Genomic DNA, 11579 nt, shown 5'->3' on the forward strand with positions numbered 1-11579 from the left:
AGAGACTGAGGCAAGCTGTCTATTGATCTCATCTCAAGATAATCAGACATAAAATGATAAATCAGTAAACCTATTAAATTACGCCCAACAATAAAAATAAAACCTATCAATATTTAAACAAGGAAAACCTAAAAGCCAATTTAATTCCAATTAAATTCTCCAGCAAAACACTAATAAAAAGCAAACCTTACAGCCAGGAATGATCTCCTCTGTGATGGTTAGAATTGGGCTATACTCTATTCCAATTATTTCAGACTGCCCATCAGTGAGAACAAATCTAAGGAGACGAGGCTGATGCTGCCAACTCCTAAATGAAGAATCAATGACACTTTGACATATGTCCCTTACGGAAACTAGCTGCACAAATAAAAAATTGAGTATCATAAAAGTAAAAATTTTAAAAGTGCAAAATTCCAAAAGTGAATTAGACACTAAGGAGATTTTGGGATCAATTTTATATATACGAGAAACTAAATTGAACAAATGTGATACTCTTGGACTAAACTAGCTTCATTATAAGTTAAAGCAAGTATTAACCTTTACTAGCAAAGAAGATATATAAATTCTAGCACCCTGTGGAGGAGTTCGTAGAGAGCTTTCTCTCCAACTAGGAAACCCAAGTTCAAAACGCACCCTCACCACTAACCACTATTTCTAACCTAGTTGCCATTAAAACTCAACTTCCCATTAAAAAAATAAAATAAAAACTCTGGCACCCTTGAGAGGATTCAGATGCCATAAATTATTAGGGAGAAGATCTATCAACCCTTTATAGCTTTTGAAGCTTATCAACTTCTACATCTAAGTAGAGGGGGTTCAGAAGTCATCTAACATAAAAAGATGACTGAAAACTCTTATTTAATGAAAAGAAATCAGATTAGGGAAAATTTATAAATCCCGTCCATTTGATGTTGCCTAAATTATGACTGAATGGTAAATGTAAGCATGTAGCTCAGAAAAAGTATTGTTGAACCAAGAACAACTTCCATGTTTCACTAAATATAACATTGGCACTATTTCATCAAATTAAATGGGTTGCTATGTAATTTTAAGAGATAAGTTGAGCAAAGAATGCGAGAGTAATGCATTTACACTAACTCGTCTTTTATCAAAAAAAAAAAAAAATTAAAATAAAAGAGAAAAGAGCAAAACTTCCCAACTTAATCATTAAGGGAAGTACTGCTTTAGGACAACGACATTCCCTATCCTCAAGATGATGCGGCTCTTGTGTGTATAGAGGTTGAAAGCTCGTAAAATACTTGATTATAAGAGGGCTCTCCTAGTTCAGCTTAAGATTATTAGTCTTTCATTCTTTTAGATGTCCCCACCTTCCTTCAAATCAAGTTTTAAAAATGGAAGCTCTTCTAGCAAATCTATGGTCCATAAAATCTTATCATTCGACACCTCAACTCATCCTATGTCCAATGTGACAAGTGACTCCACATATAGCTATGATTTCCTCTTGAAGCCATTCAAGTAGTTGATCTTGTAAGAATACAATAAACCAACCAAAACTACTCGAACATACTTTACAGGGATAACACATTCAACACAACGATAGAGTGCATCCAGATTCAACTTAATTGAAATTATGGGATTTGTTAGTAGCTCCTAGATAAATAGAATAATTAGTCAGCCGTCAACATTTCAATCTATTGATCTTCCTTCTTCAATAAATTTGAACAACATTTGATGGTTAACTATCTAGTTATTAGTATTTAAACAATGAATGGAGGAATACCCCATTATTATCAATTCAATTGATGATGATGATTAGAGAAAGCTCATAACACTAAGTGAATTTTACCTAAATAAAGCTTTGAATAGTCGCAATACTCGCTTCATTCCATAAGGTAAAATAGCCTAAAATGATGAGGACGTTCCTTCTCTGCTTTATGGAAGGTGGGAGAAAACCCTAAATGTCCCATCCCTTTTATAAAAATTATCATAAACTGTTAATGTGGTAGACTTTATAAGAGTTAATTGCTTGTATTCATCCTTCATGAATGAAAGCTAGATGCAGCACTATTGTATAGAAAATAAAGCTAACTTCCTCTAGAGTGGATGCCAAACTCTTTGGGATGAACTTGTATTAAGATGTCGGTAAACTATTTTCTTGAATTTATCGCTTCAAAGGGCATAAAATGTAAGAGTATTCCTCAAGAAAAAAGCATAAGATGGTCTTTTACTTCAAATCTTGCATCTTAATCGGGTTGTCCAGTGGGGTTCGCCCAACTTGGCAATACATTGATCTCCATTACATAAGCTTTATTGATACTCTAGAATATTAGATGTCTGACAAAAGTGTTGTTTGAGTAGACATAATTGGCGAGCAAATTCACAATATTATTTTCTTATGAATGGTGGTAAGATTTTGGCATACTCAAACTAGCAAATCTCCACTCTAATTTTCACCAAACACTTTAATTAAAAAGATATCATCACACGTGCTCATTGATTTGATTTATCGCTAGTTAGGAATGCCAAGAAAAAAATATATCATACTTCGATGCCACCAACACACTTAAAACTAACAAATAACAAATCATACCAAACATGCTTGTTGATTGCAAGTAAGTACAAAGTAAAAGCAAGGGCAATGACCATATCATCATGGTTCTTGAGAATGGATCCAAACCTTTGGCTTTGATTTTTGAAGGCATCATCTATATGCATCAGGTAAACCTAGTTAAAAAAAGAGAAACAATAATATATCAACGACGATATCAGCTACAAACCTGGACCTTAATAACTACCATGAGGAAGCAATTGATGTCAAACTCACTAAGGATGAGATATACCTACAAATATCTTCAAAATTATCATCACATATAGAGACACAAGAACATTAGACTTTTCATGACATAGTACCTCAACTCCACTCCTTTCCTACGTAAAACAAAGTTGCTTGCTTTCTCTCCAACCCTCAAATAGAATTGAAGTTATTCCCAAACAAGTTATTTAAGTTGAGAAGAGAAAATGTAAATCACCCCCCTCAAACATTTTTTCCTACGTAAATGCAATTCCCTTGCTTTCTCTCCAACCCTCAAATAGAATTGAAGTTATTCAAGTTGAGAAGAGAAAATGTAAATCACCCCCCTCAAACATTTTGCAATTCCCTTGCTTTCTCTCCAACCCTCAAATAGAATTGAAGTTATTCCCAAACAAGTTATTTAAGTTGAGAAGAGAAAATGTAAATCACCCCCCTCAAACATTTCACAATTCCCCAAATAGAATTAAAGTAAAACAAAGTTGCTTGCTTTCTCTCCAACCCTCAAATAGAATTGAAGTTATTCAAGTTGAGAAGAGAAAATGTAAATCACCCCCCTCAAACATTTCACAATTCCCCAAATAGAATTAAAGTAAAACAAAGTTGCTTGCACCCTCAAACATTTCGCAATTCCTCCCCCCAACCCCCCCCCCAAGTAGTGCTCAAAAAGAAGAGTTTCTATTTGTCGCTTAATATCAAGACAAGCTAGATATAAGAGGCTACTTGGCTAGTTAACTTCCAAGACCCCTTGATGATACATGGAAGTGACATCTAAAGCACAATCTTCGCTATAGTAAGGTTTCGTTCAACCCTCTTTAGAGTGATTAGAAAATCGAGAAGCTTCCTCATCCTTATAAAAAACACAATTAAAAAAATTGACAAAGAATTTATGCATTCCAAGGCCAAAAGAAAGTTGTGGACAATGTCTCGGAGGTGTTATTTTACCATCTTTCTCTAGATAAAGATGGCATCGTTGTAGCCCTCCAAGTTTTGTCCATCCTACCCTAGAATAAAAAAAAACCGTAATTTCTACTAGATTGATGCTTCATCATCTGCTCGTAGATTGCTCCTATATTCTTCAAAACTAAGGTCATGACCTTGTAGTAGTGCAAGCTAATGTTGGTGATGATGCTAGTTTTTTCTTCCATTGAGAGCATTCAAATATATTGGTAACCATAGAAAGCATCTGAGAAGACCATAACTAAGTGCTCGATGAAGGTTAACCAGGGCATTAATGCCTAATAGAGGATAACCAGCATTTGGGCAAGCTTGTTTAAGGTTGGATAATTCAGTGCATATTTTTCATTTGTGATTATTCTCATTCAACGTTTAAGCAATAAATCTACTGGTAGCACTATACCTCTCCCTAAATGGATTCCAAAACTAGGTTGTAAACTACTACCTTTTATGCTTCATTACCTAGCACTCACATGGACATTAAAACAGTGTTGGAAGGAATGAATGTCAACACTCAGCATTTCCAATGTTAGCCAACAAAAAACATAACTTCTAATCATTAAGGGCTCAAGTAGTCATGCTTTGAATTCGCCTTCTACACAAATGTTGCTCGCATCAAGGTGAATAGACTTCCTTCAAGTAAAAACTATGGGACTAAACAAGGGTGTTGAGAAGTATATATGGCCTTTTTTAGGACTTCACTGTCAAATTATATGTTGAAAGCATGCTCATCAAATAAAAAGAAATTGAATTATATGACAATGATGTCTAGAAGGCAAGAAAGTTCAGCATTTTTGTATAAATAAATTTTTTATCACCTCAGGTAGCAAGAAGGGAGTTGTTAGCATTGATAATCAAATAAGTCATACAAAATACCATCAATATGTCATAATCTCATACCTTTAATATAGCTTAATTGAGAATGGTATTGGTTGAAAACCTAGTTCAACTAAGATCTTTCCAATATTACGGCTTAAAATCAATGCCTATGGGAGGCAAGTATTCATCACAAAAGAAGATTGATAGGTTACATGTAAATACTGAGTCAAAGAGAACTCCTTGAGCTCATCCCCTTGGAGGCTAGGCTAGGTAACTACTTTTCTCCCTACTTATCTAAATTAGAAATAATGGCAACACTAATTATTAAAGAAGCTACTAAAATCAACCCAACTTTGGTATCAACAAACAATACCTTGCCAGGGTCTAGTTCCTAGTTGAAAGACAAGTACTCTTCTAATTTCCTATTCAGATTAGTTCCAGTAAGTTCTTTAGTATATGACGCTTCTTTATAAAATAGATGTAGTTTTAATGGAATTTTTAATATTGAGAACTATCTCGCTCTCTATATACCCGGACATAAGTACTTATGAAATTATTTTGAAAATATGTTACATAGTTCTTCACAACTACATGAGGGAGCTATAAGGAGAATACTTGTTTTAAAGGATAGTGTACTTTATCTAACATTAAAAGACATTGATGAGGAGGAAAAGGAACCCAACTTCTTGGAACCTGTGTAGTGATCAGTTGACTAGGTTGATTTCTTCAAAACTAAGATTGATGAGGATCTCAAAAAAAATCCCCTTGGGAGCACTCTCAAAGATCTTAGCCATTGAAGTTGGAAGGTTCAACACCTAAAAAAAGTAAAACATTCCCTCTAACAAGGCCTGGACAAAATCAGCCAACTTCACTATTGACTAGTTAGTATTTCCGTTTTAAATCTTGAGACACTATCAAAAGACCTGTCCCCAGCGTCTCAAATGGAGCCAGTTACAAGAGTCTTCTTATGTAAAGAGAACTTACAGGTTGGATGACAAGCCAATACTAAAACTTGTCAAAAGAGATAATTCTACAATGGAGTAGCAAGATTAAGTATTGTAAGGTAACGTCTTTCAAGGTAGTTGAATCCTATAGTTAATGACAATAAAAATGCTGTGGCTGGCATGGTGGTCTCAAATGTAAGCATGAATTTATGGGATCAATATTTACCTCTACTACTTTATAATTTAGGCACCTTTACATTGAATAAGAGTTATTCCTTCATGATATCTCCAGAAAAGACAAGTACAGTTACAAACTTTAATAATTGAATGAGGATCGTGAAAAAACATATGAATTTTTCGCATAGATTAAACGCATCCACACACACACACCCGTGCATACATATATATACATATAAACATATATATATATATATATATGTGTGTGTGTGTGTGTTAGCAATAATCGCTTGGCTCAAATCAACATCAATGAGCCAATTAACGAGTCTGGATCAGCTCAGCTTGAACTTTAATTAAGCTAAAACTAGATCAAACATAGCCAACTCAAAATTGGATGAAAAAAATATTTGCATCTATCAATATATGAGTGACAATATACATACATTTTTGTCTATATTCATCATCATCACCATCATCAGCCTATCCCAACTATTTGGAGATGAGATTAAAAATCTTAATTTCCATTCTTTCTTGCTTATTGCTGTTAGAAGTGTTGAAACTTTTTCTTCAGAAATAATTTTAAATAACTTCTATCCATGTTAGCTAAGGTTTTCCCCTCTTCTTACTAATCCTCATATAATAGTCCACGGAGTTGCAGAGGATTTTATTACTTGAGGAGTTTACACCATAATATTTCAATTTACAAGAAATACTTATCTCAACTTCAAGGAATTACAAAGTCGATATATTCCTTCACCGTTGTTTCTTCCTCGAGGATTACAAGAAACTCTCTTTCTTTCTCCCTCTCTCTCACCTCTCCTTCTCTCTACCCGAGAGAGCAACAACCAAAGGACTAGGAAGTGCTGCATTTGCTACTTCTCCTCTTGCCGCGAGCCAACGCCCAAGAAGAACACGAGTAGTAACCGTGCAATGCTTTCTTTATCCGTAAACCAACGTAGAAGAAAAACGAGGGAGAGCCAAAAAAATAGCCAAAAAATTGTAAGGAAAACCACTATTTTCTTTTTCTTTTTGGAGAGTAACTGCTGCAGCATTAATTGGTTGGCGGGACCCACCAAAATAGAGAATTGCGCTTCTTCCAAGAATGGGAGGCGAGAACAATTGAAAGAGGCTGCAAGCAAATTTTATTTTTTTTCGTAAACCATGCTCTACCTCAACAAATCTCTCACTTGGAGACCGGTACACAGGCTACAACGTCTTTTTCCTCAAACTAATATATTCCACTAGCAGCGTAGCTACAACGTTTTTTTCCTCAAACTAATATATTCCACTAGCAGCGTAACCCTTTTCCTCAATTGTGTTATCCTTCACCTCTACAACTCAAGGCCCCTGTCTTCAAGCTAGAAGACCAACTGAAGCTGCGCACAACTTCAGTTTCTCCAGAATAACACCATTTGTCAACATATCATTTTGTGAACATATCAACAGGGTTCGAGCTTCCACAAATTTTCTCAAGCAACAATTATTCGTCATCAAACAATGACCATATGAAGTGATACCTGATCTGAATGTGCTTAGTCCTGGACTGAAATGTTGGATTTTTAGTAAGGAATATGACACTCTGACTATCACTGTAGAGTATGCCCTTCTGATCCTTCTTGCCCAATTCTTTCAAGAAACCCTGTAGTCATATCATCACCTTTGCAGCCTCTGACACTGCTATATACTCAGCTTCTGTAGTAGACAACGAAACTGTCTTCTGCAGATTAGAGCCTCATGACACTACAGTGCCACCAAAGGTATAAATATAGCCTGTAGTACTTCTTCTGGTATCAATGTCTCCAGCTATATCAGCATCAATATAACCCCGTACCTCTGAACTCTTTCCTAAGAAACACAAGCAAGTTTCTGAAGCGTATCTTAGGCACCTCAAGATCCACTCCACTGCTTCCCAATGCTCCTTTTATTGGATTACTCATGTATCTGCTAACAACTCTCACTGCATGAGCAATATCAAGTCTGGTGAAAACCATAGCATACATAAGTGAACCAATAGCTGAAGTATAAGGAACCTTACTCATGTGATCTCGTTCCTCCTCTGACTTGAATGACTGATTCTTGTTGAGTTTGAAGTAACTTCCCAAGGGTGTGTCAACTGATTTGGCCTTATCCATATTGAATCTGCTAATTGAATCTGCTAAGTATCTTGAATCTGCTAAGTATCTTTTTCACATACTCAGCCTGAGAGAGTCTCAACTGTCTCTGACTCTATCTCTGACAATTCTCATACCAAGGATTTGTCTTGTCACTCCTAAATCCTTCATTGCGAAGTGCTCTGATATCTGCTCTTTCAGATTATTGATCTCCTCAATACTAGCACATGCAATAAGCATATCATCCACGTACAACAGTAGGATGATACAAGAATTGTCAAAATACTTGACATAGCAACAGTGGTTTGTCTGACATCTGTTGTACCCTACACTGTGCATGAAATTATCAAATTTCTTGTACCACTATCTAGGAGCTTGCTTTAGGCCATACAAGTTCTTCTTCAATTTGCAAACTGACTCTTTCTTTTCCTGTACCACGAACCCTTCAGGTTGGTGCATGTAGATGTCTTCTTCAAGATCCCCATGAAGAAAAGTTGTTTTCACATCTAACTGCTCAAGGAAGAGATCTTCAGTAGCCACCATAGACAGTACTATTCTGATGGTTGTAAGCTTCACCACAGGAGAGAAAATTTTGGAATAATAAATATTGTGTTTTCTGCTGAAAACCTTTTACAACAAGTCTAGCTTTGTACCTCTTACAGCCATCATGTTCAGTCTTCAACCGGTACACTCACTTGTTGTGTAATGTCTTCTTCCCAGCTGGAATATCTACTAACTCTCAAGATCTACTAACTCTCAAGTTTGATTTTCTAGCAGAAAGCACTAATTTCCTTACAAAGCAAATAAAAAATAGAAAGACCTTTGAATAAACACTAATTTCCTCTTCCAACAATCTATGAATTAGATATGTAACTAATCCTATGCAAAAAGCAACAAAGCAATGATGAAAGAAAGGAGAGTTTGCCTGTAGGACTTTGGGACCATGGATATAGAAGGACTTCTTGCAGCCGGAGGGCTCTGGAAGCGACTTCCCACCGAAGAACCTCAAATCCATGTTCAGAAGCTCAGATTCGATTGAATCCACCAGCAAGGATGAGGGGGATGACGACAGCTTCTTGCTCTGGATCAAAGATATCATCTCGTCGGGATCCCTGAAACGCCAACCCCTCGCCATTAGGGTTTCCAGCAAGGCTTCGCTCGAGCCCGAAATCATCTGTACTCCTCTCTCTCTCTCTCTCTCTCTCTCTCCACGCGCACACGAGTCACAATGGATCAGCTGGTTGAACAGGTTTGGGTATTGACCCTTGATGGCAGGAGGGCTTATAGACGGCTTAAATATGATTAGAGATGTTTTCACTGAAGTTAGTTTCTTCGTGCCGCTTGACTCAGATGTCTCTTTGTCTTGTTTATGATCGAATGCCTCGAATGCAGGTCATTTGACGAACTTTTGTGGTTTGATCAAATTTGACCTTGTTTGTTTTGGTTCGGACAGTTGTACTGGTTTGCATAAGTGGATCTCTTCATCTTTTGTCGACAAGCACTTTTTAATCGTCTGTTTTTTTGAATCGTCAGATTTTTTTAAGATTCGTACTGATCCATTTTCAACACAATTTGAAATAACTATTTAAATCCTTATTGGTATATATCACATTATGAAATTTTAGGCACAATTTGAAATAACAACTATTTTATTTATTTATTTTACAGTATTTCATTTGTATTTTTTTAATTAAAATAAGGTTGGTTGTAAGAATTATTTTGGAAAATATTTAAAATATTTTTTAGATATTTTGAAAATTTTTAAAAATAATTTGATTTATTTTTAAAATAAAGATAAACATGATAAAATTATACTAATTAAATATTTTTCTTAAAACAAATAAAATAAAAATAAAAAAATAAAAGTGATGTCAAATGGATATTTTACCTATTTAAAAGTCAACTTTGACTAACATTAAAACTCCATAATGAGTTTATGACATTCAAATCACAATACATTTTATTTGTTTTCTAGAATTATTTCCATTGGGCCATTTTTGTAATTATAATTATTTTATGAATAATTGGTCGTCATGGGCCCACCTAACCCATTCCATAATGGATCTCTCTAGAATTGTGTGATTCATTTCTCATTGCCAGGCACGGCAAATGAACACTTTATCTGGCATGCACGTTGAAACTACCTGACAGATTGACTTTGGAAACTGTCTTATCGAATTAACCTGCTCAAGTAACTTACATATACAACTTCAGGTGTAAAAATGTCATTTATCACTCTTGCAAGAGTGAAGATACGCTCCTCAAACATGCATGCTTACTTAACCCAATTGGTGGTAGCGGTCGAAGTAATAATTAGCGTTGAAGGGTTTACGTACACCCATGACCATTATGAGTCGTTTGACATCCACACCATCATCTATTAATCATGACAACATTGACATATTTAATATTGAATGGCTCGTGATTTGATTTTTCGTTCTCTATGTATTCATAAGGAGGGAAGGATGAGAAATATATTAAATCTAAAGACTTTATATTTAAAATAACAAAAATATTTAAAACAAATAATATTTGTTATTTCATATCAAGTGATTTCTTATTTTTTTTCCTCTATTCATTTCATTTGTCATTTTATTATAAAACTATCTTAAACTATTATTATTATTATTTTTTTATAATAAACAAGTCATCTAATGAGTTGGCATGAACTCGTAAGCTTAAGCTCCAGCGTCAGCTCAAACTCAATAAAATTAATCAAGCTAAAGCTCAAACAAAACCAACTCGAGCTAAACTCAACTCATTCACACTCGTGCAACAACAAAAATCATTGGGTGCATAAATTTGTGTTTGACGACCACTTTAGAAGGTGGGTCCCACACTTCTAAAAAAAGTATATTTTAGTGGGCCCATATTTACATGTGGATGATTTTAATTGAACACCGGACTCAAATTTACTTCCGACATCTTTAGGCAATAATCATCCCTTTAATCCATTCAAAACTCAAATCTTTCCTTCCCTCCAACAAAACCAAATCCCATACAACAAGACATTCCGTTCAAATAAGCTCACGAACAACCTCAGATCCACCAAGCACCTCCAGCTTCCCCTCCTCCTCACCCTCCTCCTCCTCCTCCTCCTCCCTCTCCCCATCCTCAATGCTCTCCGACCGCTCCCGACCACTCTTTCTCTGATCGGATTCCGCGCATCCGTTGCGGCCAGGCGGAGGTAGCTGGCCGTGAAACTGTGCAGCCGCAGCAGCCACGAGCGCAGGGGGAGGCGGGCTCTGATAGTAATCGTGAGGCGCGTGGGGCGAATGGCAATAGTGGGCCGGCAGGGGGTGTGCGCCGTATAGTGCGGGAGCTGCAGCTGCGGTTGCCGAGGTTGCGTAATCGGGAGGAACCCATATGCCTCCCAACACCAGCAGCTGCGGGGTCGCCGGAGCAACCGCGGGTGGCCCTGGTATCGGTCTTCTTGTATGCAGTCTGTATTTCTGCAAGGGAGGAAGAAGAAAAATTGAGGAATAATTATGCAATCTTTTTTGGCATTTTTTAAAATTAATTAAACATGTATAATGCATCAAATGTATTTTATATCAATTAAAAATATAAATAAATAATTCAAATTAAAAGTGACCCCTAACGGCTAGGGTTGTAAACGAGCCGAGCTTTTGCGAGCTCAGGCTTAGTTTGTGTTCGGCTCGTTCGAAATAGCTCGTGTTCGAAATCGGCTCGATTTAAATATTCGTGTTCATGTTCGGCTCGTGTTCGACTTGAAATTGGCTCGTTAAACTGGTTAAACTAAATTTAGATGTAAAGTGTGGGATTTGAACTTGGATCAAA

At 36.2% G+C, this 11579-nt stretch overlaps 2 protein-coding genes across 2 annotated transcripts in view; both read right to left on the bottom strand.

Annotated features, from left to right (window-relative positions):
* Window positions 1-9025, bottom strand: part of LOC110019276 (tudor domain-containing protein 3) — a 12840-nt gene extending 3815 nt beyond the window's left edge. The window contains 2 exon segments of the mRNA XM_020716893.1: window positions 187-357; window positions 8704-9025. Of these exon segments, the coding sequence (XP_020572552.1) occupies window positions 187-357; window positions 8704-8952 (420 nt within the window). The 5' untranslated portion in view covers window positions 8953-9025.
* A 1770-nt stretch (window positions 9026-10795) lies between these two features.
* Window positions 10796-11579, bottom strand: part of LOC110019317 (myb family transcription factor EFM-like) — a 10105-nt gene continuing 9321 nt past the window's right edge. Inside the window, exon 4 of the mRNA XM_020716940.1 lies at window positions 10796-11230. Within this exon, the coding sequence (XP_020572599.1) occupies window positions 10796-11230 (435 nt within the window). The remainder of the gene's footprint in view (window positions 11231-11579) is intronic.

The sequence above is a fragment of the Phalaenopsis equestris genome, unplaced genomic scaffold (genome assembly GCF_001263595.1).
Source record: "Phalaenopsis equestris unplaced genomic scaffold, ASM126359v1 Scaffold000054, whole genome shotgun sequence".
Lineage (NCBI taxonomy): Eukaryota > Viridiplantae > Streptophyta > Magnoliopsida > Asparagales > Orchidaceae > Phalaenopsis > Phalaenopsis equestris.